The sequence below is a fragment of the Lepidochelys kempii genome, chromosome 16, assembly GCF_965140265.1.
Source record: "Lepidochelys kempii isolate rLepKem1 chromosome 16, rLepKem1.hap2, whole genome shotgun sequence".
NCBI lineage: Eukaryota > Metazoa > Chordata > Testudines > Cheloniidae > Lepidochelys > Lepidochelys kempii.
Window position 1 is genome coordinate 8,615,875 of NC_133271.1, and position 27,153 is coordinate 8,643,027.

General features: G+C 49.0%; 2 protein-coding genes across 6 annotated transcripts in view; both read left to right on the forward strand.

Moving 5' to 3' along the window:
* Positions 1 to 18,585, forward strand: part of LOC140899145 (discoidin domain-containing receptor 2-like) — a 158,714-nt gene extending 140,129 nt beyond the window's left edge. For 2 of the 5 annotated variants that reach the window (XM_073314065.1, XM_073314067.1), the window contains exons 15-17: positions 6,126 to 6,360; positions 10,622 to 10,771; positions 16,351 to 18,585. In XM_073314065.1, coding sequence (XP_073170166.1) covers positions 6,126 to 6,360; positions 10,622 to 10,771; positions 16,351 to 16,491 — 526 coding nt within the window. In that variant the 3' untranslated portion in view covers positions 16,492 to 18,585. Of the gene's footprint in view, positions 1 to 1,413; positions 1,573 to 6,125; positions 6,361 to 6,517; positions 7,554 to 10,621; positions 10,772 to 16,350 lie in introns of those variants that run through there. The other 3 variants (XR_012155235.1, XR_012155234.1, XM_073314068.1) reach the window with 3 other exon arrangements.
* Positions 18,586 to 19,839: 1,254 nt separating this feature from the next.
* Positions 19,840 to 27,153, forward strand: part of CIMIP2A (ciliary microtubule inner protein 2A) — a 62,427-nt gene continuing 55,113 nt past the window's right edge. Inside the window, exon 1 of the mRNA XM_073314808.1 lies at positions 19,840 to 20,039. Coding sequence (XP_073170909.1) covers positions 19,840 to 20,039 — 200 coding nt within the window. The remainder of the gene's footprint in view (positions 20,040 to 27,153) is intronic.

Consider the following 27,153-nt stretch of genomic DNA (forward strand, 5'->3'; position numbering starts at 1 on the left):
GCAGCTGCACTTCTCCATCAGATAAAACTTTCTCTCTCTGGAGCAACTCATAAAACTTTTTCCATTGAAGGATAAAATGTGATTGAAAAGTATAGCAACTGATGGAGAAGTTTTTATCTCAGAGAGAGGATTTTATCCTATGGAGAAATTTTGTGTATATGGTGGAGGAATTTTGTCTATACAATGAAAAAAATGTTATCCAACAAAGAGTTTATATTTTGGTTACCCGTTAGCATATAAACTTTCAATTTTGACACATAATGGTGGGAAAAGACTCTAAATACTTTTAAATGGCCAGTTGCACCAGAGCCGCTGCAGATTCATCTATTAATTTTTGTGTAGAAACATTTTTCCTAAACAAGCTGTCCAAAAAGCTCACTGGACCATTAATGTTGATAGTCAATTAATCTTGGAACACTGGGGAAGTTCCAGAAGACTGCTGGACGAAAGCGAATGTTCTGCCAATATCTTAAAAAAGTAAACAGGATGACGTGGGTAATTATAGGCCTGTCAGCCTGACATCGATCCTAGGCAAAATAATGGAACAGCTGATATGGGACTTGATTGATAAAGAATTAATGGAGGATAATATAATTAGTGCCAGTCAACATGGGTTTATGGAAAATTGATCCTGTGAAGCTAACTTGATATCTTTTTATGTTATGAGATTACAAGTTTGGTTGATAGTGCAATTGTGGACTTCTGTGAGGCATTTGACTAGCAGCTGCATGATATTTTGATTAAAAAACTAGAACAATACAAAATTAACACGGCATACATCAGATGGATTAAAAACTGGACACAGATCATGGCTGACTGAATGACAGGAGAATCTGAAGGAGCGAGCTTCACCATCTTGGCTGCCACCCCCACCATCTCCTGAGTCCCCCATGATCCACTGTAACACTGTTGGGCTTTCAGAGTCCAGATCCTGAACAATGTCCTGACCAGCATGGGCCAGAAAGAGGGTCCCAGATGACATCACCACCTCCACCGGCTTCAGTTAAATCCCAAACTATCTGGGATGTGAGACGTTGTCAAACTCTGCCGCCACCCGCACACCCTTCTGTGTGTTCTTTTCCTTCTCCACCATATTTCTTCTCTTTCCTATCCATCTCCTTTTGCCTTCTGTCTAATAAAAGTCTGGCTTAGCCAGCCAAGACTGCATACTTTGCAACACTGCTGTGAGCCTGTGACCAAAAGAGCAGATAAAAGCAGTGCCCTGAACTGCCCAATGCTGGTACTAGTTTGCCAGGTCTCAGACTGGCTGATCAGACCAGGTGCTGCACCTCTATTTCTCCAGCAGGGAAGTTGCAAGTAAGAGTTCTCACCAGAGACAGAAGCTGCATTTTCCATCTTGACTGTTCTTTTCTCCCCCAATTTTGTGTGTGTTTGTCTTGGTTTGTCTTTTAGAAAACAGGATCGGACTTCAACAGCAGCAACAATAACAGCTCCAGTCCAGCTCACCTAACTTCTTCTCTTTCCCCCCAAAAGAACAGCTATCACCATGTGTAGTACCACCTAAAAACCTGTCACTTGGAGGTGTTTTCCTTCTAAAACTCTCTTCAGCTAAAGGTAAAGGGAACAAGGGATATTGTTAAAAAGAAAGCCTTAAATAATACTGTACATTTCAGATGCTTTAACTGTTTTTCCTTCTTTCCTGTCTCTTTAATAAAAGGTTAAAGATGCTTAATGGTGTTCTTTGCCTCTGGACTAAGCCAGCTGAGGTCTCTGTATACCAAACCTTGTTTAAAACTGTTTAATATTGGACAGTGAGAGGGTCACATTAACCCCTTTGACTCTTTGGGCCAATTTATTCCATCAATGTTAATAGAGTGTTATTTCAGCTTCCATACTGATGACCCATCCGACCCCTTAGCTGTGTGGTTCCTCACCTTCACCTCATCAACCAAGCAGCACTGGTTGGGCTCTCCCACTCACCAGAAGAGCCATTCACTTGACCTGGTCTTCCCCAAGCCCTGCTTTCTGTGATCTCACCATGAGTTCTGAGGTCCCCCATCACCTGGTCTCTTTCAGCAGCTCCCCCTCACTCTGTCACTCGATCCTTCTGGGTGTGTCTAGGGTTCAAATTCAGGCTAAAGACTAACCCCTCCCCTTCTGTCTTCACACAAATTGTGCTAACCCAGGGCTCGGACCCCGAGTCCCATGGGGGTTGAAGGGTCCAAGCCTGAGTCAAGCTGAGACCCTTCAAGCCCTATTGCTTTGCAGTGTAAATGCAGTCCCACTGGACTTGTGCTCTGGGAGTCTGCCAAAAGTATCCCACAGTCCCACGTTCTTCCACACTCCCCCACAAACGAAGGGCGAGAGCAGCCACATTTTGGGAGGGTGCTAAGAAGTCTGGAATATGGGTGTTTGGACTCGGGCCCATATAATGCAGTGTAGAGGCTGGAACCCTAGGTTGGGACCCACGGTTCACCAATTCCTAACCTGGGGTTACAAATGGGTGTAGATGCTCAAGCCCTAGGTTAACAAACCCAGGGTCTGCTAACTCGAGTTCTGCTAACCCTGGACTTACATTGCAGTGTAGACATACCCTCTTTGACTTTCATTCCATCAATGCCGATAATTAATTTCTCTGCTGCTCTCTGCTCCTTGCGTTCTCTTCCCTTTCTTCCCTGGTGGTTGTTGATTCTCTTGAATCCTTTGCCAGCCCCAGCCCTAGCTCATCCCCAACATCCTCCGTTCCTGCTCTCATGCAGCAGAGCATCTCTAGTATCCGCTGATCATGCCAACAACTTGTTCCTTCAGTTCTGCCATCGTCCTATGCCAAGCCACTCTACTTTTCCACACTGATCAAATTCCATGCGGGCAATCCCAGCTGACTTTTCACCTCCTTTGACTCAATCCTCAAACCCTCCCTCCCCCACTTCTCCTCCTACACAAGAGCTACCTAATTTCTTGAAAGAGAACACTGGCAAAATAAGACACAGCCTTCCGTTTCCCTTCTACAGCTTCGCCTCCTTCTCTCTTGTCATAGACACAGAAGTTTCTCATTTGCTCTCCTCTAACCCCACAACCTGTCCCAGTATCCCCATCCCGTCTCCTGATCTCCCTCACACCCACTCTCATCCTCTCCCTTACTCTTCTTGTTAGCCCTCGCTCGTCTCTGGCTCGTTCCCCACACAATACAAACATTTTAGTCTCTTCCATCTTCAAAACACCCCCCTTGACCACACTTGCTCCCTTCTTCCTTTCACCTCTTAGCTCATTGAATGCTTTGTTTACAATCGCTGTCTAAAGTTCCTCTCCTCCAATTCCACCCTAGACCCTCTCCAATCCATCTTCTGCACCTTGCACTCCACTGGAACCACGCTCACCAAAGTCACTAATGACCTCTTTCTAGCCAAGCTCAAAACCAGTGCTCCGTCTTCATCCTCTTTGACCAGTCAGCTGCCTTTGGCACCATCAGCCATGCTCTTGTTCTTGAAATCTTCTTCTTCCCTTGGCTTCTGTGACTGTCCTCTTTTGATTCTCCTCCTTCCTCTCTAATCATTCCTCCAGCGTGCCCTTGGGAGGATCCTCCTTGTGCCCCCCGCAACTTTCTGTGGGGGTTCCACAGGGCTCTGTCCTTGGTTCCCTTCCCTTGTCCCTCTCCACCTTATCTCTGGGTAATCTCTATGCTGATGACACACAGATCTACCTCTCTGCTCCAGACCTGCCTTCTTCTGTCCAAACTGAAATCTCAGCCTGTCTCTTGGACATCTCCTTGTGGAAGTCTAGCTGCCATTGCATGGTAAATATGGCTAAAATAGAGCTCCTAACCTTCCCCCCGAACCCTTCCTGCTACCTCCTCAGTCACTGTAGACAGCACCACCATGCTGTCACTCAGGCCCATAACCGGGGTGTCATCTTTGACTCGGCCCTCTCTTTAGGTCCTCATTTCCATCTATGTCTAAATCTTGCCCTTCCTCATCCATACCATCTAAGATACAGCCCTTTCTATCCATCCACACAGCTCAGAGGTTCGTCCAGGCTCTCATCTCACATCTGGATGACTGCCACATCCTTCTCTCTGGCCTTGACAGATGCAATCTTGCCCCACTCAGAGCATTCAGAATGTTGCTGCAAAGATCATTTCCCTAGCCCATTGCTTTGTCCTTGTCACCCCTTCGCTCCTTTGCCTCCCTCCACTGCCCCCACATTGCCTCAAATAGAAGCTGCTTGGCTTCACTTTCAGGGCTCTTCATGGCCTATCCGCGCCCACCAATCATCTCTCATTTGCTCTTGAGAGGTCAGCTCCCCGCTCTCCTCCTGCCAATGCCAGCCTTCACTGCCCACTCGTTAAATCTCCAAACCAGCCACTGTGTGCTTTCTCCCGTCCTGCTCCTCATTCATGGGAGGAGCTCCCTGTAAACACCCACACCCTACCCAATTATACACATTCAAACCCCTCCTTGAAACTCTCCTTCGAGGTGATGCTGACAACAAACTTGACAATGGTTAGGCTGCTGGTGTAACGAGACCATGGCCCATCCTGCTGATCAATGCTGTCTCCTTGTTTCTTTGTAGGCCCCCGTCTGTCTGTCTGTTGTCTTTTGTCTTATACTCAGATTGCAAAGTCTTTAGGGCAGGAAGCGTCTCTTTGTTCTGTGTTTGTACAGCGCCTTGCACAATGGGTCTTTGTCCATGGCCAGGTTCCTGTGACGGGGGCTGCAGCATGAAGAAGCCTGCAAACTCAGCTATGAGCAATTAAACATTTTCTGTTGGGGGATTATGAGCACCTGGGTGGTAATCACTGGGTTAACGATGTAGTTGGGAGGACATAAGTGGAAGGAGCAGGAAGCCAGGAAAACTGAGAAGGTAAGCTCAGAGGGTGATATTGGGCTGAAGAGTGAAGGCTGTGAGGAAACCTCCTCTTGCTGTAACCCTGACGTACACTGTTATACTTGGCAAGGAAGGAATAAATACACACGTGGTGCAAATGTAACAACCTGGTGTGTGTTTGTGCCATGAGCCCACACAAATTGGCCAGGCAGTGCAGTACACTGGGTAGCGGCAGAGCTCCTTGGTGCTGCAGTAACACAAATAAGGATAAATCGTGGCTGCTTCTGAAAATTCTGAACCAAGGCTATCTTGTCTACCATCCCAGGGAAGTTTGTGGCAGAGCCAGTGATAGGACCCTTCTTTCCTGGGTCCTAGCCCACTGCCTTAACCACAAGACTGTATTTTCTCTTTCTGAAGGCACCAGCCTCATTCACTCATCTTCCCAGTTCTGAGCTGTTTGAGACAGAGTCTGCTGGCAAAACCCACATGTGATCATGCCATTAAAGACAGTATCATAATACATGTGCACAAGGGGGCAGGATTAAGGGCATGAAAAATAACAAACGGTATGTCTAGAGACATGGTAATGGTGGCAGTCAGGACATCCTGCCCTTTCTCAGCCCTGCAAGAACACAAGCTCTTCCCCAAGAAATAACAATATGCCGTTTAGGGCCAGATTTACAGGCACTAGCCTCTCTGTCTGTGACTGCCAGTCAGGTCACTTAGATACCTAAGCCCCACCCAGCACCCATAAATCAGGGACTTGTGTGATGTGGGGCCAGATTTCCCAATAGCTTGGAGCCAAATTTCCAAGTGATCAGCATACACCATTGAGGCCAGATTGTCAAAATGGCTGAGGACCCTGTGCTGAGCACCCTTGGAAATCTGGCTACTTCTTTTGGTGACTAAATGGGAGCTGAGTGCTTTGGAGAATCTGTCCCACAGTTGTGAAATCCCTGATTTATGGGCTCTCAACATCTCAGGGTATGTCTACACTGCAGCTGGGAGAGAGTGCAGGGAGCCAGAGTCACACAGGCGGGGCTCCAGCTAGTGTGCTAAAATAGCAGTGTGAACATTGCAGCTTGGGCTCTCAAGCCCACCAGACCCCTGGATCCGTGCTCAGGTGGCTAGCCCATACATGGCTCACACTTCCGGGAAGGCAGTTAGTTCATTGCAAATGTACACTCTAGACTGACAGGGATAGTGAGGAATGAGGAGTTAAGTGACACCATTGTGCTTATTGCAACACACAGCATCCAAGATTCCCGCAGCAGGAAGAGTCAAGAGAAAAGCAACTGCAAGGAAACTCTCCTTTGACTTTCTGTTTGTTTTAAATGCAGCTATTCCAACCTACTGTTCATGGCCACCCAGATCGCCTCTGGAATGAAGTATTTAGCCTCCCTGAACTTTGTGCACAGAGACCTGGCCACCCGCAACTGCCTGGTTGGGAACAACTACACCATCAAGATTGCAGATTTTGGAATGAGCAGGAATCTATACAGCGGGGATTATTACCGTATCCAGGGCAGAGCTGTGCTGCCGATACGCTGGATGGCCTGGGAAAGTATCCTCCTGGTAGGGGCTGCTCACAGTGCTCTTTCTCTCTTCCTTTAGTATGTGCCCCCCATGGGGTGTGGGTGTGGGTGTGGGTGTGTACACACTTTGTACAGGAAACTGAGTAACAGCACAAGTCTCCTTTTCTATCCTTATTGTCTCCTTTACGAATCAATAGGATCTTGGCAGCTGGCTGTACCGCTTATCGTGTATCCCCTTTGGTAACTGGAGGTACCCTCTATGCCACGCATCCCATATGCTGTGTGCAGCCTCTGACTCTCCACCATGCAGACCGCAGTGGCACTGTTCCATCAAACTGCACTGAGCCCATCTCTTCCTCCAGAGAAGGAAGGCAACCACGTGGTTACAGCACAGGAGTGAATGTCTGAAAGCTGGGTTTTTATTCCTGAATGCTACAGATTCCCTGCTCGGATCTGAGCAAGTCACCTCTCTGTGCCTCTGTTTATCAATTGCCAAAATGTGGCAGGAAGGAGAGAGATCTTTTCCCTCTTTCTCAACTCACTAGCTTAAACTGGATTTTAAGTATTTAAACTATTACACATTTCTTACCTTCCCTGTGCAAGAGTGGCTGGTGCCTCAGTTTCCCCTGATTGGTATGTCTGTTTAGCTAAACCAACACTCCACCTATTCGGAAGCAACCAAAGTCCAGAGTAAACCCAAGCTCCAACTGGAGTACTTTCTTCAGCCCTTTGCTGTCTTCCTCTGACTGGGGAAGAAAGGATTTGAACAGGGCCTTCGCCCCTCTCAGGTGAGTGCACTAACTCCCGAGCTAGGGGATGTTCTGGCGTAGCGAGTCCTCAGTCTTCTGTTGAAGCTAAACAGGTTAAATAACTAAAGAGTTACTGAATCAGGACCTGGGTCTCCCATCTCTCATGTGCATGCCCTAACCACCAATCTACAGAGTCATTCTCACATCTCTCTCGGGTCCAATGACTCTTTCAACAGCTTCAGTAGGAGAGACTGAAGGCACCCCATGTCAGACGATCCCATAGTTGCGGGGTTAGAGCACTGAGCGGAGTGGCGGGAGGGTCCTGTTCAATCTTGTCTCCTCTTCCGGCAGAGTGGGGGAAGCTGAACCTGGGTCTCCGACATCCCCAGGAGTGCGCTAATGACTGGGCTGAAGGCTGGAAGGTGGGCACCACCAGCATTGCTTCCTCCAGTCACCGTGTGTGGCGCAAGGCAGGTGCCTCAGGGTATGTCTGTCCTGCAAAAAAACCCCGCGGCAGCAAGTCTCAACGCCTGAGTTGGCTGACTCGGGCAGCGGAGCTAAGAATATCATTGCAGACGTTCCCAGCCAGGCTGGAGCCTGGTCTCTGAATCCCGGCAGTGGGGTGGGTTTCAGAGCTCAGAGATAGGCACTTCCCTGCCGTCTGGAGTTAGGTGCCTATATTCCTGAGAGGGGTGAGGCTTAAAACACTCCCCTCTCCTCAGCATCTCCCATTGGCTAGGCAGCTCCCCGCCTAGCGCGCAGGTTTTTGTGAATCAAATTCCAAGGGGCCTGTCTCTCCCCATGCATGGTACAGGAGCCCAGGTTTTGTGCATCGCAGTGTTGTTCCTGTGATTTGCTCAGCGCCTAACTCTCTTTGTGGATCTGGCCCCTGCTGCGGCAATTTTGAAAATCCCAGGAGGTGCCGATCTGCCTCTTTGGGCACCTGAATACCTTTGAAAATCTGGCCCTGGAGTTAATTAGTAGATAGGCAGCACTGCCAGCGGTATTGTAACAAGGTGCCAGAAAGGTGGCAAGACTCATAGGGATGGGAGTTAGGGGCAAGAAAGCACCGCAGGGTGCCATGCACCCAGCCAGCCTGGTAAGACTGGTACCCACAGGATGGCCTCACTGATTTGCCTAGTCTAAGTTTCAAGGTCCCAAGCAATATGGCTCCCACCTCTTCCCCTCAAGAGCCAGCTCTGCAGCCTGATGTGTTTCACTCTCAGGACATTCCTCTCATATTCCTCCTGGTTTCCATTTTCTAACTAATCTGTCCAGTCATGCAGTTACCCCCCCCCCCCCACTTCCCTTAGTGCCCAACACAGTGATCCTCACCCCAAGAAACAGGCCTACACATCTGGTAGGTAAACATTTTCATAATTTTGCACCATTGCTCTGAGTCATACTCTCTTATAACACACCACATTATTCCTTTTCCTCCTTGTGTGAACACCCTTCAGATATTTGCCGACTGTTCTCATGGCATCTGTAGTCACCGCCTGGTGAAGCTGCGGAGAGCTCGTTCCTTGATCTTTTCTCACAAGCCAGGCCCGCCAGATCCCTGATCGTTTGTGCTGCTGATTATTTTTCTGGCAGTGTGTTGTCCAGAACTGAGCACAATATTCCAGGCGCAGTCGCACCAGAGGCAATGCCTGCCCCTACCCTTTGACCCCGCAGCTTTGTGCATTCAGAGGCCAAAATTCGACTTTTTGGCAGCTATATCTCATTGCAACCTCAAGACTAATTTCCTGTCTAGTGTCATGCCTGGAGCTCTGCCTCCCATCATGTATCTATGTGCCTGAGTGGTCTGTCTCCAGTGATTACCTACCTTTCCCCCGCTTGTATCTTATTTGGCTGTGTTCTGCCTGTGTTGTTATACTGTCTAGGTTCCTTTGTATTATTTCTCTGTCCTCAGTGGTGTTTCCAACTCAGAAAAATGTAATGTCTGTGAACCATGCTGTTTAATCCCCTCTTGCAGATTAGGAATGTAGGTGTCACACAGAACTGGCCCATTTTCTTTCTTTGTGGCAGCTAATCTCCATCCAGGATAACTTGAGTCCTTGCCAAGCCTCCAGCAACTCATTGCCTCGCCCACCCTTAATGTATTAGTGTCACACCGCCTTGCAGTCGTTTTATTAGCTGGTTAATGCAGAGACCCAATCACCGAGAAATGACCGTGTGCTGCTCAGAGCAAAGGGCCACGCTCCAGTGCTGAGGGGAGAGCACAGCAGCTCACCCCTGGGATTGCTGCCGCTGGTGACACAAACCCCATCTCTCAGAGAGGCAGAAGCACCCTGAATTTCTCTCCGACTTGCTTCCCGAACCAGGGACCCTTCCCCAAGCTGCAACCTCTTAGGGCTGTCTGGCGTTTGCCAGAGAAGACACCCATCCACCCAGCAGCCTGGCTCTCTTACTGCAGTCACTCCCTCCCCTCTGCACGGGGGTAAGATGAGAGTGGGTCGTAGTGTGTACGAGACTCTGTCTCCGGAAGGTCTGCATGGAACGCATTTCCCCGGCAAAGAGAGCAGCTTCCTCAAAGCCCTACTGCCGAGGCTGCAGGCACCATGTGTTTCTTATCCCCCAACGCTCTTCACCTCCTTGCAGTCAATATCCAGGATACCTACCGCACCTAGGTTTAAAAGTACAGTACACCCTTTCTGTAACGAACCCCTGGGGAGCCAAGCCTTTTGTTCATTATAGCCAGAGGTTTGTTATAGCGAAAGAGCCCTGCTTGGGGGAATGAGGGTGGCTGACAACTCGTGCCCCACAGTGGGAGCTGAGAGCTCCTCCGGACCATGGCCGCAGCTGACAGCTCTCTGCCCCGAAGGAGCACTCAGCGTTCTGCAGCTTCACAGCCCCAGGGCCGGAGGAGCTCTCAGCCCCACACCACAGCCCCAGGGCCGGAGGAGCTCTCAGCCCCCCACCGCAACCCCAGGGCCGGAGGAGCTCTCAGCCCCCCACCGCAGCCCCAGGGCCGGAGGAGCTCTCAGCCCCCCACCACAGCCCCAGGGCCGGAGGAGCTCTCAGCCCCCCACCACAGCCCCAGGGCCGGAGGAGCTCTCAGCCCCCCACCGCAGCGCCACGGCCGGAGGAGCTCTCAGCCCCACACCACAGCCCCACGGCCGGAGGAGCTCTCAGCCCCACACCACAGCTCCAGGGCCGGAGGAGCTCTCAGCCCCCCACCGCAGCGCCAGGGCCGGAGGAGCTCTCAGCCCCCCACCGCAGCCCCAGGGCTGGAGGAGCTCTCAGCCCCCCACCGCAGCGCCAGGGCTCGAGGTGGGATCAAGGGACCAGGTTCGCTGTATCCCAAGGTTCGTAATTGTGAAGGGCGTTATAGCGAGGGCATGCTGTACCATGTGTGACTGCTCAGAGAAGGAGCTGGTGAGACTCCAGTTCCCCCCTCTGGCTGGGTTTGTGCTTCCCTACCTCTTGCATGTGCAGACAGTGGATTGAAACGGTCAGCTCTTCCCACCAGTTGTGTCCCAGCTCGGTAGGCTGGGCACAAACAGCTCTGTGCATGTGGCAGCAGCCGACCCGCTCTTCTCTCCACAGGGCAAGTTCACCACAGCCAGCGACGTCTGGGCGTTTGGGATCACACTCTGGGAGATGTTCACGCTGTGCAAGGAGCAGCCCTACAGCCTCCTCTCGGACGAGCAGGTCATCGAGAACACCGGGGAGTTCTTCCGGAGCCAGGGCAGACAGGTGAGGCAACACCACCTCTCCCCCTTTGCTCTCCCAAATCTTGTTCAGCTGCTCCCTTTTCCTGGCCTTCACACAGCCCTGGCCTCCTCTGCCTTCCACCCCTGGCCTCTCCAGCAGATGCTCTGCCTCCGTTCACCTCAGAGACCCTCGGAGCACTGCTCCTCCCCTCCTCTTGCACCCCACTGGATCCCCTGTGTCCTGCTTCCCGTTACTCCACGTGCTGCTCTCCCTGAGTCCCTTCGTCACCTCCTCCTAGCCCAGTCCACACTCCACAATCCTGCTGTCTCTGATGCTGCCATTTACTCACTGTCAGCCTCGACTTTCTTGGTCTCTCCTCCACATCTCTCCAGTGGGAACACCTCCTCCCCTCTGGCTGGGCCTTTTCTGTGACTCTGGCCCTCACAGCCTCCACTTGCCTTCCTCGTGCTCACCCTACTGGAGGCTGTTCCTGCCTGCATTGCCTTCTGTGCCCTCCCCTGCCACCTGTGCTCCCCCCAGATGGCAGCTGAAGCAAAATCCTTTGGGATCCTTCTCTGACTCTGCTCTTTATTCCATGTATCAGAGGGGTAGCCATGTTAGTCTGTATCCACAAAAACAACGAGAAGTCCAGTGGCACCTTAAAGGCGAACACATTTATTTGGGCATAAGCTTTTGTGGGTAAAAACCCCACTTCTTCAGATGCAGAAGATGAAGTGGATTTTTTACCCATGAAAGCTTGTGCCCAAATAACTTTGTTAGTCTTTAAGGTGCCACCGGACTCCTCATTGTCTTTATTCCATGGACCTCTGTCCCTTTTCTTGGGAGCCAAATGACTGCTGTCTTGTCATTCATAGGTGCCAGGCCTCTGCACGGTACACCCCAAAGGGGGGACTCATGTGGGAAAGTGCTGGTTATCATCACACTCCTGGCCTTAGAGTCCAATCTTGAACCAGTGTTGCAGAGAGGATGAGAAAGAGGAGGCTGAGAAGAGGCCCTTCGATTTGGCCAGGAAGGGGTCATTAGAGAGCAGGCTGAGACCAGAGTCAGTGGAGTATCGAGGGCAGGAGCCAGGCTGGGAGGGAGCCAGGTCAGAGCTGGAGGAGAGGAGTTCAGTGCATGTTGGTTGCAGACTGCACGCTCAGCAAGTAATGAAGTGACGGGAGACACAGCGGGCATTGAGGAATGGTTTACTGCGGGTCGGGGGGACCCACACTGGCTTACATTAGGAGGGGAAAGGACTGGGGGGTTATGACAGACTGAGAAGGAGAATGAGACTGGAAGGAGCCTGGGGGCAATGGAGATAGGCAACAGGCAGGGACAGGACTGCTGAAGCTGGGGAGAGGAGGTGAAACACCTCAAGGTCAGCAACAGGGGAGAAGGGGAAGAAGGCGTTTGAGGAGAAGGGGGCTTTGTCCATTTTCCACATGACAAAGTCAGGCAGCTCCCGGACAGAGAGGGGTGGAAAAGGGTTTCAGGAGGAAGTTGAAGGGTAGTTGAGGAAGTAATGGGGGGTACATGGGATTCAGTGAAAGAGGAAAAGTAGGAGTCAAGAAGTCTGCAGAGGAGGACCTCAGCATGGTCATGGGACTCCCTGCAGGCCATCCAGGAGCATAATAGCCAGAGCTGGGAGTGAACCAGTCAGCGGGTCAGACTCTATGCTGGCAGAGTGGGGTGCGGGAGTCATCAGGGCCGGAGAAAGCAGAGTGGAGGGAGTGTGCTGAAGAGAAGACTGAGATTGGCAGAGCAGACATGGATGTGAGCAGCCCAGAGGCTGTGGAGGGCCAGGAGGCTGTGGGCGATGCTGATGGGTTTGAGTGAGGTTTGGAGAGGGAATTCTGAGAGACAGAGATCAGAGAGGGAGCAGTGTTGGCTGAAGACAAGGTTGAGGGAGAGGCTCGCTTAGTGAGTGGGAGAGCTGATCTGCGAGTGCAGCTTACAGGGGGGTAGGTGAGCCAGAGGATGTGGGTGGCTCTGGGTTAGACAGGCAAATGGAAGTTGCCACCAGGGAGAGTTCTCAGGTCGGACCTAGTATGGCACTCTTGGGGGGGAAGGCTCTCAGTCTTTTCTTGTGTATACGGCACAGAGCACACTGAAGGCACTCGGCAGACGGGCATCGCAACAAGGGATGGGCAAACACTGCAACAAACTTCAGGAAATATGCACTCCAATTCTGGAATGAATTCATGGCAACTGAGCTCAGCCACCCTGCTTTTTGGTTTGCTTTCCACACTCATTCCAGGGATAGGTTTCAATTGCAGGAACAGGTTGTGGAATATGATTTGCAAAGTCACATGTACAAGGATTTGTGGAAATCAAATTTTGAATGTCCACATACAAGTATGATCCCTGAAAGGGCTTGTTCAGCTAGTCATTCAACTATCACCTGCCTTATGAATGAGGAGGACTTGTGGCAACTGAGAGACTAACAAATTTATTTGAGCATAAGCTCTCGTGGGCTAAAGCCCACTTCATCAGATGCACGTAGTGAAAAATACAGTAGGAAGATATATATATATACAGAGAACATGAAAAAATGGGGGTTGCCATACCCACTCTAATGAGACTAATCGATTAAGGTGAGCTATTATCAGCAGGAGAAAAAAACGTTTGTAGTGAATCAGGATGGCCTATTTCAAACAGTTGACAAGAATGTGAGAGTAACAGTGGGGGGAAATTAGCATGGGGAGAGGTTCCAGTGCATCATCAAGGATCTACAACCTATCCTGAATGACGACCCATCACTCTCACAGATCTTGGGAGACAGGCCAGTCCTTGCTTACAGACAGCCCCCCAACCTGAAGCAAATACTCACCAGCAACCACACACCACACAACAAAACACTAACCCAGGAACCTATCCTTGCAACAAAGCCTGTTGCCAACTGTGTCCCATATCTATTCAGGGGACACCATCACAGGGCCTAATCACATCAGCCACACTATCAGAGGCTCGTTCACCTGCACATCCACCAATGTGATATATGCCATCATGTGCCAGCAATGCCCCTCTGCCATGTACATTGGCCAAACTGGACAGTCTCTACGTAAAAGAATAAACAGACACAAAACAGACATCAAGAATTATAACATTCAAAAACCAGTCGGAGAACATTTCAACCTCCCTGGACGCTCAATTACAGACCTAAAAGTTGCAATTATTCAACAAAAAAACTTCAAAAACAGACTACAATGAGAAACTGCAGAACTGGAATTAATTAATTAATTTCTCTGTCTATATACATATATATCTTCCTACTGTATTTTCCACTGCACGCATCTGATGAAGTGGGCTTTAGCCCATGAAAGCTTATGCTCAAATAAATTTGTTAGTCTCTAAGGTGCCACAAGTCCTCCTGTTCTTTTTGCTGACGCAGACTAACACGGCTGCCACTCTGAAACCTGTCACCTGCTTTATGTGACTAATCACTGCAACAAGCAAATAGTATATCAAAATATGCCTGGAAAATGAATTGGGATCAATTCACAGAGCTTAAAACAATTCACCAATAAAGATGTAGAATAATTTGGAACATTAAATCCATTTCAGGAAATCCCTCTCTGCCCAGAGATGTAACTGGAGCAGAAAGGGCGGCTACATTTGTTGCATACAATATTTGTTATGAATAGTTTGCTGAGCTGTAATAGTGAGTGGGAGGCTCATTCGTGATTAATAACTGGCAGCTCGTATAGTGCCAATCAGGCAGAAAAGCCCACGGTTTTCTTCATTCTTCCAAATTGACAAAATGGTTCCTAACTGGAGCCAATTACACACTCGGGAACAATTCAACATGAAGAAAGGATAGAGAGAGGAAGAAAAATAATTGTGGCCCATCCCCTAGCTTTCAGGGGACCCCAGAATGTGCACTAGCCTCATTGCCACATCTAAGGGTATCAGGAACTCTCTCACTACACACGCATCAGGCTAGTGTCGGAGCACCTGAACTGACAGAGATGTGACCCAGATTTCACTTTTGGAGCTGGGTAAAATACCTTTAGAGCTACTGCTTTTAAAGGTCAGAGGGGAAAGCCCTTTGAACAGTGTCCCATGGAGCTACTCTTCAGTTGGATGGATTCCTTTGAAAAGCTCTTCCAAAATCTGCTGCCATGCAGGGTAAAGCTTTTTGAGCAAAACCCCAAGGGCAACTACATTCCCTAATTGTTATGCTTTCAGACCAAGATATTAGCTTCAAATTGGGTTTTGAGGTGTAAAATCTAATCCTTGGTTTGATTAGTTCACAATGGCTCACTGAGAGGGAAGGTGAAAGGTACCAATTCAACAGCCCTTAAGCTTGAAGTCCCCTCTTTCTTTCTAGAACAGTTGGAGGAGCAGGGTAAGCCTTACACACACACTCCGTACCAATGTCTCTTGACCTGGAGATTATTTTATCTAGTGATGACACGGAGTTGTGTTATCATGGCTCACACAGGCCTTGGCTTCTCTGCTGAGACTGCCAGCAAAGGGCCAGCTGCTGGCAGGGGGCACAAATTCTTGCTGTGATTCTAGGTGCCACAGATCCTAGCCAGCACCCCTCCTTACCACCCACTAGGACTGCTGTGAGGAGAAGCCACGCCTCATTGCTCTGAATCCCTGGGGGTGTTTCAAACTTCCCTGGGTCTCAGCAGGCTGCAGCATTGTTTCCTCCTTGGGCCTGTCTGGCACATCCTGGGCACTGACTCTCAATCTGCTGCCCCTTCTCAGAAATGGAACTGCTCAGCCCACCTGCCCCATGCTGCCCCTCCAGCTGCCCCAGTTACTTAACCCACTCCCTGAACTCCACCCAAATGGTGTGAGCTTCTGGTTACAGTATCTCTCTCTCAGGGGCCTATAGCAGTTGTGAAGCGGTGAGCACACATCGTACACTTTGCACAGGGTCCAACACATGCTCTTTACTTAATCATGTAAAGCACAGGAGAGCAAATATGAAACAAAGCAATAAATATCTGAACCCACAGCCTCCTCACTGGGTCACCCTTCCCTGGTGAGTCCTTGGAGATCCATCTGTGTCAAGGAAGAATCCCTTACCCAACTTGATCTTCCTCTCTCCTGCACCATGCCTCCGTTCTCCTCCTCCTCCTCTCTCTTTCCTTCTGGATGGCTCCTACCTTCCCTCCTCCCTTCAGAGTAGTCAGCTAAACTGGTTTTTCTAATGATTCAGCTGCTTTTTAGCATAACCTTTGTGAAATGTAAGTACTATTGTTAATCTTAAATATTTCCCATTGTCCCTGTCTGGGGTGTACTAGAATTTTCATTTAATGGAAATACGGAAATTTTGACTTTTTGTTTCGATTTGGAACAAATTTTGAAATGTTGGAATTTCTCACTGGATGAAGATCCCTTTTTCTGATCACAGCTGTGTTATCAACTGAGCTAACAAAACACCCACATAGCTAATGTGTATGCATGTATCGGTTTCCTCCCTGGGGGGCTGACAAAAAAAATGACATTGAAACTTTACCTGCTAAGAGGAAGTTACCCCAGTAAGTGTTAAGAAAATGCATGGCTGGTCACTGTCTTGTAAAATCTAGAGAAAGGGCAGCCATCCCTTGTTATTAATTGGGTAATTAATAACCCTGAAGTAGTTGTATTTTTCCTGCTTGCAGATCTATCTGTCCCAAACATCTCTGTGTCCAAACTCTGTGTTTGACCTGATGTTAAAGTGTTGGAGCCGAGATATAAAGGATCGTCCCACTTTTGATACGATTCACCACTTTCTGGTAGAACAAATGGACTGTAACATTTGACCTGAGCGGAAAAGAGACAAATTGCTGAGAACAGGATGACTTTGGTGGTGTCTCTTTTTGCCTGTCTCTCCCAAACAGATGGGCAGGCGGCCCTCACTACAGTCCCTTAGACTGTAATCTCTTTTAAATTGAGATGTCCATGGCAGCTGCTCGTTTTATTGGCCATGGTCTGACATACATGACCAGAGGAAACCTATTTTATTGGTAGAAGAATCATCTCCTGTTCTGCATAATTTCCTGGGAATACTGTGAGGGGGGTTTCTTTGGCACCCCGTGGCTACAGACACCTGTGGACAGAAAAACTGGAGAAGACTTTACAAGGGACTCTCAGCTCTCCCCAAAGAGACAAGAAGAGAAAGCTAACAGCTCAGGAGCTAGGATTGGAAGAAAGGATGCAGAGAAATAAAGGCTCCAGTCTTCTAAAAATATAGCAGCTCTGTGCACGTTAGCAAGCAATTCAGTATGTCCTTGCTAAAGAAAATATATATGATGTAACTAACTATAAATGAATAGAAATAGGCAGTGGTTACGGGGACTTGAGAACCAGACAGAGTTAGATTTAGCAACCGTTTGGAGGTAATATGATCAGGGACTGCAGTTGATGTGGATAGAAGAGTCCAAGTCCGTGTCCTTTTATTCCTGTGGTTAGTAAGCACTGCTTTTGTTATATATGTGCCTTTTTCCCACACTGGATTTTTATCTTTAAAAAATGAATGTCAAAGGTCATAGGAAGGTCACTGTAGTAGAGGATCTTTCTTTGACCTACAAATAAAGGTTGGGGTAGAGGTTTGTATTGGAAAATAGCTGATACCGTACTACTGTCTCTATGTAGATTTATTATCCTTATGAACTTGTAGCCAGAATGGACTGATGTGCAATGAATCCTGTATAAATACCCATTAATATGAGATGTCTAGGTCAATGCTGTTATGTGGTGGGAGGGAGCTCACATTGGGTGAGACGGAATGGGTGAAAGCCGAATTGCTGCATCATTTGTCAGAGCTCAGTGCGTGCCTGAGCACAAGGGAGAGAGCACCTACCACGCCAGCATCTGCCCATCTGTACTGGTCTTGTCAACATGTCGGACATTCCTGCTGCGGCAGGGCCAGCTCTACCATACCGGCAAAGGTGCTGCCTGCCTGGCCCTGTGGGAGGTTTCCTTCTGGCAAGGAGGGGCTGACACGCCAGAGGAGACTGTTGTTGCTGACTGTGCTGGGCTTGCTCTTCACACCCTGTGCCGCCGACCTATGAGATACCTAGTCATGGAACTGCGAGTGATGTCTTGTTTTGATGATGTCACAGAATGCTCTTCCCCAAGGTTTTGTGGGGGGCAGAGAATTCAGAGCCTACTTTCCCCATTGCTGGTTTACCGGAGGTCTGGGTGGATGGTCCCCCTTATTAATCATGTCATGATGGGCTTCAGGGCCAAACGAAAAATCTCCTACAGTGGAGAAGGTGAAAATTTAGCATTTCCTTCTCCAGGCTTTTTAAACTCTTATAAAGCACCTAATTCAGAGCAGGAATTAGTCTTAACCTCTCCTGAGTCACAAGCATATTCTATCCCCTGCCGGTGCATGGGCTGATGTGAAGAGCTCTGTGTGTATTGAGGGGGAGGCCATTAGGGAGAAGGAAAGTGTATATAGCTACAATAAGACTGTGTGTGCAAGAAGAAAATCCTGGTGTAGAATTGGCTCGAAACTGTCCTGTGATGCATCAGGAAATTTCTGCTGTTTGCTTCCTCAGAGATCAACTATACTGAAGTCTGTAACAATGTTAACCAGTTAGATCTCATATGCAAATGACTGCATCCTGATTGGCTCTTCAGAAGCTAACAATTTTTCTTGCTTCAGCCAATCAGTTCAGTTATGCAATTATATGCTTCCTGACTGGCTACTAGGAAGCAAATAATAGTCTGATTCTGGCTCTCTGCCATCATCTTCACAGCCACAGGAGAGAGCTGTAGATACTTCTGATTTAAAACATTTGGAATATGTAAACGTATGTAAACTGACTTCTTGTGTTTGTTAATGTCAGGATTTAGTTTCCCTCAATTTAAATATTGATTCATACAACATTTGTCTCTCATATCAATAAATCTTGATGGTAAACTCAACAGAGGTGAATTTCTCCTTATTATCTGAGTGTCTGCACAGAGGACATATGTCTAGATCAACATGCTGTAGCCTTGTTATATAAATGGCAGTTTGTGACCTTAGAATGAACATCCATTGGTCATGTCATAAAATGGACACAGGAAGGAATTTCTAAGCATAATTTGAGAAGAAAGGCCTGCATCATCCAGGCAGAATTGACAAAGGCTGAAGGACAAATAAGCATCACTGCAGTGGTTCTCCTGGTGCCCTGGGACACCTCTCCTTAAATGTCTCACTTCTTTCAGTTAGTATTTTTGTCCTTGTTATATTACCTCAAAACATTCAGGTTTGAGGAAATATAACAGGTACTTTTACAACCAAGAAGAGTTCTCCATTTTTAATCATAGACAGATGTAAACAGCCTGTGTCAGATGCTTCCCTTGCCCTGTCAGATGGTCCAAACTGGAGGGGAACTGGTATGGTTCCACTGTGCAGGGAGGAGGATTTGGCTCGCCATGCAGGCTGTCTGTGGTGGAGTGGGCTAGGCCCAGAGGCCCCTTACTGGAGGCCTCAGTGTCCTGCCACACCTGTACCAGGAAAGGAGCAGTAGAGGAGTCCAAGCAGCCTAGAGTGGCTGCTTCTGCGGGAGGGCCATCTAAAAGGAGGTGCAGAGCTAGAGACAGTCAGTTCCTTGCTGGATCTAGAGGAGCACAAACGGAGCTCCTGACTGGCTAAAGGGAACTGCAGCACCGTGGACAGCTCAGTGCTGGCAGGGACTGGAGCAGTAAGGAAGAAAGAGCTCCTGGCTGGCTTCTGGGTCTGAACTTAGATGAGCCCCGGGGTAAGGATGAAGCTTTGGTAAAGGCTGGGGCCACGGAAAAGTGGCCCAGGGAACTGAAAGCAATGTAGTTAAAGGGACATGATGGCATGTGGCTGCTATTCTTAGGGTCCCTGTGCTGGAACCCAGAGTAGTGGGTGGGCCTGGGTGTCCCCCCATAGCCCAGTGGGGAACTGTCCTACAGTCAGACAGCAAGAGACCCCCAGAAGGGGAACTGAACTATTAGTGGCCCAGCTGGGGCCAGAGTAGACCAAGAGAGTGAAACCATTGCCTCCAGGGAGGAAGCCCTGAGGGGATGGCCTGATATTGCAGACACACCTAACCAGAAGGGGCATGCGTGAGAGGTGGGTGCCATGCTGTTACATTTAGTACCAGAAGTGGGATCCTTTGGACTGACCTCTGATCAACAAGGGGCACATGGCCATGGACGAGGGGATATTCCTGTTGGTGGCAGGCCAGCAACATCAGGAGACTGCTATGCAGGGGCAGCAGCAGCTGACCCAGGCCCTACTGATGCAATTAATGGAGAACCTGCAATGGCAACAGGAGGTCCAGTTTGTGGTGCAACAATGGTGGCAGGAGATCCACTTCAACCAGCAGGAGTGGATACAGAGGCGGTCGGGTCACACCACACCCAAGAGCCCAGTCGGTGATGGAACTGGTGGTTGGCTGGCTCCAGGCCTGGCAAAACTCAGATCAGACAATGACCCCTAGGCCTTCCTTCAGACCTTTGAGCAGGTGGCAAAGCAGCAGACTGGAAAGAGTCAACTTGGGCAGTCTGTGTAGCACCGTTCCTGATGGGTGAGGCACAGACAGCTTACTGGGTGGTAAGCAATGAGCAGGCAAGTTCCTACCTAGTGGTGAAGGCAACCATTTTGGATTGGCTAGGGCTGACATCAGAGACGTACAGGCACAAGTTCCAGACAGCATCATTCCCGCAAGGGGAGCAGGCACGGATTCTGGCGCAGAAGTTACGGGGCCTGGCAATGCGCTGACTTTGTCCAGAGATCAGCTTGGTGGAGAAGCTCCTGGATCAGGTGGTCCTAGAGCAATTCATGAAGGTCCTACCAGGAGGGGCACAGCTGGGTAAGGAGTTTACAGCCAGCCTTAGTGGGGGAAGCAATCAAGTGAGCTGAGGCCTACTTTGAGGTCAAAGGAGAGGAATGGCCCAAGCTGTCTGGTAAACTGAGAGGGGTGCACCAGGGGGTGGCCCAGGGAAGCTCACAAGGGGGAAAGGCCCAAGGCTTCTAGACTCAAAGGGTGCACTGCAATTGCAAGGAGTCCGGGGAGCCCTGCAGCCTATGGGAAGTACTAGTGCGAAGGAGCTAGGAGACCTGGTAGTCTGCTACAGATGGGGCCAGGAACTGCCCAGTAATGGAATGTGACTATTTTAAACTGTGAGAGTGGGACCAATCAGTGGGGGGGGTCTACGCCAAAGATGAGGGTGGCCTGACCAAGGGGTAGTGACAGGCTGCGAGGAATGGTAGTTAAGGGCCTGTTAGACTCAGGGTGTAGGTACACCGTGGTTTGGGAGGACCAGGTGAAGGCAACTAGCCTGGACTGACACCTCCCACTACGTTTCCAATGTACATGGAGAGACCCGAATCTATCCCACAGCAGAATCTGAGCTGGAGGTACAGGGCCGGAGAGCTAGATTCCAGGTTGGTGTGGTCAAGGACCTGGCGTGGCCCGTAATCTTGGGGTGAGACTGGGCGGGTTACTTAGCCCTCATGTGGGAAAGACCTGAGAGTGACCCAGGACTGAGAGGGTCTGGGCCCAGATGGGAAAGAAAGCAGAGGGGCTGGGAGCCAGGGTAAGGAGACACCGGAAAAGAGCCCAGTGGTGAGACCATGATGCCCAAGATGTGAGGGACCTGCTGAGGAAGTGCCAACAAGAGTTGGACGAGTCCAACATATACCAAGGGAAAGTCATTAGCCAGCTGGTCTGAGTAGAGCAGGAGTTGGCCTGGTTACAGGTGGAAGCCAAGGGGCAGAGGGAACAATGCTTGGTTTTGCTGGAAGCATTGGCCCAGTCTCAGAGGGAGAAGACTCTGACAGCACAGCAAGAGACCTCCAAGACCTGGGCCCTGCAGGATCCTTTGGGAACCCAGACAGAGTTCCATGTGCAGCAGGGTACTGTGGGAACTCCGGCTGAAATACCTGGTGTGCTATTTCCATTATCTCGGTAGGGTGTTCCATTCAAATGAGTTGACCCCCACCCCCACAGCCCTAATGGATCCATGTCTCAGATACCTTCTCTGATCTCCCATGCATCTGGGAGAAAAATCAGTTCTCCCTCCCCCACATTCCCCAAGGGATAGCCATGCCAAGTGGATAGGTCATACAGATTTCTGTAATATTTTATTAGCTCATTCCCATATTCATCACAGTAACCAGAGCAGGAATGACCAGAGAGGTGGAGGGAACCACAGAGACAGGTGGACATTTCCACCCTATCATAGAGCCAGAACTTCCCCATAACAACACTGCCACCACCGGCAGCTTTGTCTGAACACTCACAACATGTCCACAATGTCCAAGAAAAGAGATATTACGAACAAACAGGACTGACTGGGTCGGGATGGCACGTCCTCTTCAAGCTCTGTCTCCTGAAGTGGAGCAGCCTGCATGTCTCTCATTAACTCGCGAGGGTCTTGGCAAGCTTGGTGTGATTCTTGCAGGGCTCAGCAGGTTTGGCCTGGGTAGCAGAGCTGATCGCTTTTCTGACTGTAACATCCTCAAGTGCAGGCCATGTCCATTCAGTGTTCTGTGCTCGTGATGGGTCAGTCTTTCAAAATGCAGCATAAAATGGACACCTACTGTGCTCCCCTGAACTTACCGCTACTGCCTTGGCCTGCTCATAGACCACCTTCCACCCCTTGATTTCATCCCAGCTCTGGCTACTGGTGCATGCAATTATCTGTTCAGCGAGTTGTTTTGAAATCCCATTGTATACCTTCTGTGATTGATTTCAGAAGCTAAGGCCCTGAATTGCTGATGCCTTGGCCCAAAAAGCAGTCAGAGTTTTGTTGTCTGTGGCTGGCAGCCCCAGGGATCTCTTGTTAATAGGCACTATAGATCCAGACTGATTACCAGTGTTCAGATGGCTCTGGAAGTGGTTCTCCAAAAGTAGTGAGTGTCATAGACTCACCGCCACAGCACCTCCTGCTGGCCATCCTGGGAATTAGCTCGGTGTTGCCAGTGCACTCTGCTCAGGTGGTGTCTCACCAGTTGTCACTCCTGTCTCCGTGACCAGGACCTGTGTTGCTCCCCAGACCACATCATCCTCTTCTGGACACAGCCCTCCAGCTGTGCCCCACTCAGTTCTTTCTCGCCTTCCAGGGGACCGACAGTCCTCAGTCCTACCACTTGCCTCAGTGGCAATCTGCGGTCCAGATTCTAGCCACTCGTCTCATTGGTAGACTGCAGTCCATGCACTGGCCACTTCCCTCAGTGGCCAGCGGGGGCAAGGGATGGAGGGTCCCTGAGTCAGGGACCCTATAGCTGGCAGCCACGTACTGCCCCTCCTCCAAGTCTGCCATCTCCTTCCCTGGGCCACTTCCCCACAGCCTCAGCACCTCCTCTGCCCTGGTATCAGGGTCTCAGTTGGGCAGCCGTCAGCCTGGAGCTTTCTCCTGCTCTGCTGACCCTGCCCAGCACTGCTCTGTCCATGGTGCTCCAGCCCTCTAAGCAGCCAGCCCTCCTCCCTCAAACTCTAGGGAGTGACTGCCCCTGCTCTGCAGCCTCTTCTTATATGGGCCAGCCTAGCCCTGATTGGCTCCTCCAATAAACCTTCTCCTAATTGGCTGGCACTACAAGTCTTTTCCTTAGTGGCTGCCTCCCATATAGCCTCCCCAGTGTTGCTTTAACCCCTTACATTACCAGTGAGGGGCAGTTGTCCCATCACAATCCTGTATGGCTACTTTGGGAAGTTTAAACTGGTAACTTTCAGCCAGGTTGATCCTGGAGTAGTGAAAGTTGCCTGTATGGCCAGAGAGGCCATTTTTACAGTGCACAAATCACTGGGACAGCCTGTGGAACATTAGTCTGGCTTGTGTGTTATGTTGGCTAGGCTACAGGTCGCACTTTTTAAAATCCAGTTAGCTAACATGATTTGAAGTACTTTGAAGCACCTCGTGTAGACACAGTTTAACAACTTCACAATCATGTTAGCTGGGTATTTTGCAATATAGGTGAAAGCTACATGACATAGGCTACTACACAACCTGCTAACACAACTTTAAAGGTGTTAAACTGTGTCTTACCAAAGTATTCGGGGGCTTTCCAAACGTATTATGCTAACTCAAGTACGGTAGTTCAAGTCTAAGAAAAGCCCTTTCGTTCACCATCCTGGAGAGACCCTAGACTCACCTCGGAACGTGGCCAGTTGTCTGTTGTACACGTTGGTCCAGAAAACCGATACGTACAGGGCTTCGTTTGGTATGCAGCCTAATTATGAGCGTATTCAATTTTCTGGCATTGCTGCTGCTGTGGCTTTATGGCAGCTTCACAATGGTTGCCACAGCAACCATGGTGTTTGCCCTCACCTCGGCCCAGCAGCTGCCCCCTGTAAGTTGAAGACCCAAGCACAGATGCTGAGCGACAATGGCAGCCCCACTGAAACACCATCTCTTCACCCCCGAACCTCACTACATCCCAGGGTGAGTTCTGACTCGCACGCGGGGAACATATCACTTGCAGTAGCTGAAGGAACTTGGTGTGACTGGTGGGGGGGTGTATTGTTGACATGAATTGTGATCTCTTTCCTGATATAACGAAACTCTCCATTTAAAAGTGCACTGAACGAGGCAGGGGAGCATTTGTATATTATATAATTAAAGGTGGTATAATGCACTAGGGGACTGAACTAAGGTCTGGCATTTCCTCCTTTGTGAGCGCTTGACTTGGCAACTTTAACATTCTTTTTTAACATAGCTTGGTTGTGTGCGCCTGGGTATGTGGGGAGAAGATTGTTAATGTAGATACGTGAGTGTTATAGGTGGGGCTGACAGCACCAACTAGTGTGAAGGCTGCCTGACACTTCCTTTTAGAAGACGCTATTTTCAATCTCTTATCACTTTTGCCAAACTGTGACTGTCTGGGCTGAAATTTTCCACCCAGGGTGTCTGTTTCAGGCAGAATTATTTTAAAGACCTTCAGCCAAAATGGCTTAGCTGTAGGAACAGGGGTAAGGAAAAATATGTTGTGCCCATATTAAATTCTGATGTCCTTTTCTTTTAGAACCTCTCCTGCCCCTGTTCTTTGAAGTAGGGTTTCGAAATTTGGCAGGGACTTGGCCTTTATATCGGGGACCTGCCTTTTGCCAGCCCTTTTAAATATGCCCAAACTTGACCAAGTCATCAGACTTTGAAAAACAGCAGATTACGCATGCTCAGAGGACACCTGCTAGAGCTTTGCAGCTAAATTTCCAAAAGACTTCACCTGCGTTGAGGCTGCTCCAGCCTGAGGCTGTTGGGGGCAGAGCAGGTCTTTCCCTTTAATTGCTGTTCTGGGCTGGACCAGCACCAGACACCATAAATGAAAGCATGGAGCCTGACTCTCCTCTGCTCTCAGTGTGGAGGAGTGGATTAGGACAAGGAGCATGGGGGAGGGAAGGAGACTAGGTATTGGGAGTAGACTGGTGGGGAAGAGACCACAATGGAACAGGGACAGGTTGGAGGGGATGGATCAGAAGGGTTCAAGCTTGGAGGGAACAGACACAAAAGTCTGTGCCCATTAGATTAATAGATTCCAAGGCCAGAAGGGACCATTATGATCATCTAGTCTGACACGCACACACCCGTATACCACAGGCCATAGAACTTCCCCAAAATTATTATTAGAACAGAACTTTTAGAAAAACATCCAATTATGATTTTAAAATTGTCAGTGATGGCGAATCCGCCACAACCTTTGGTAAATTGTTCCAATAGTTAATTACACTCATCTTTTAAAATGTATGCTTTATTGCCTCTCTGAATTTGACTAGCTTCAACTTCTAGCCATTGGATCATGTTAGATCTTTCTCTGCTAGATTGAAAAGCCCATTAGTAAATATTTGTTTCCCATGTAGGTACGTATAGACCATGATCAAGTCACCCCTTGACCTTCTCTTTGCTAAGCTAAATGGATTGAGGAACTTGAGTCTATCACTAAGGCAGGTTTTCTGATCCTTTCATCAGTTTCGTGTCTCTCATCTGAACTCTCACCAATTTGTCAACGTTCTCCTTGAAGTGTGCGCACCTGAGCTGGACACAGGATTCCAGTAACAGTGGCACCAGTGCCAAATATAGACCTAAAATAACCTCTCTGCTCCTACTTGAGATTCCCCTGTTTGGACATCCCAGGATTGCATCAGCCCTTTGGGCCACAGCATCACCCTGGGAGCTCATGTTCAGCTTATATTCTACCATGACTCTGAAGTCTTTTTCAGAGTCCCTGCTTCCCAGGATAGAGTCCCTCATCCAGTAAGTGTGGCTGACATTGTTTGGTCCTAGATGTATACACTTACCTCTAGCCATAGTGTTTGCTGGCAAACTGTTTAACAAGAGATCCAGATCGCTCTGAATCAGTGAGCTGTCCTCTTTATTATTTACCACTTATTATTTACTACGTATCTGTGATGATTTTGCTTTATTCCAAGTCATTGATAAAAATGCTAAACAGCGTAGGACCAAAACCAGATCCCTGCAGGACCCCACGGGAAGCACAGCCACTCCCATTCCCTGTTTACAGTCCTGTTTTGAGGCCTATCAGTTAGTTTTATATCATTCTCAGACGTTGCAAGGTACTTAGTCAAAAGCCTTACAGAGGGTTAAGTATGTTATGTCAACACTATTACCTTTATCAACCAAATTACAAATCTCGTAAAAAAAAAGTGTGACAAGATGTATTTTCCAGAAACCCATGTTGATTTGCATTAATTACATTACCCTCCCTTTAATTCTTTATTAATCGAGTCCCATATCAGCTGCTCCATTATCTTGCCTGGGATTGATGTCAGGCTGACAGTGCTATAATTACCCAGGTCATCCCATTTACTCTTTTTAAAAATGGGCACAACATTAGCTTTCTTCCTGTCCTCTGGAACATCTCCAGTGCTCCAAGACTAACTGAAAATCAACGTGAACGGTCCAGTGAGCTCTTCAGCCAGCTCTTTTAACTTGCAGCCAAGAGTTTTATCTGAACCTGCTCGTTTTAAAGTGTATAACTTTAGTAGCTTCTGTTTAACATCCTCCAGAGATACTAGTGGAATGGAAAGAGTGTTATCATCCCCATATGAGGAGACAGTCGCCAGCTTCTTTTTCACCCAAATACAGAACAGAAATATTTATTAAACACTTCTGCCTTTTCTCCATTACTATTGATAATTCTACCATTTCCATCTAGTAATGGACAGGACTTTTGTCAGGATCATTTTGGTTCCTAATATATTTTAAAACTCCTTATTGTCCTTAACTCTGCTGGCCGTATATCTCTGTGTCCCTTCACAGACTCACAGGACTTGTGCTCTTTCTCAGCTCTGTACAGTCCCTGGGAGGAACCCCCTTCAGTGTGACAGCCCTTCTCGGGGGTCTGCTCTCTCTCAGGGGTTAAGCCCCTCCACCTCCTGGAACTGCACTCTCTGTCTGAGCTTTCAGCACTCCTGTCTCTCGCCATGGGCCCCACAGGGAGTCCACTGGCTCTGGACCCCCAGGACCTCCACACCTAGAGGGAATAATGCAACCCTGAT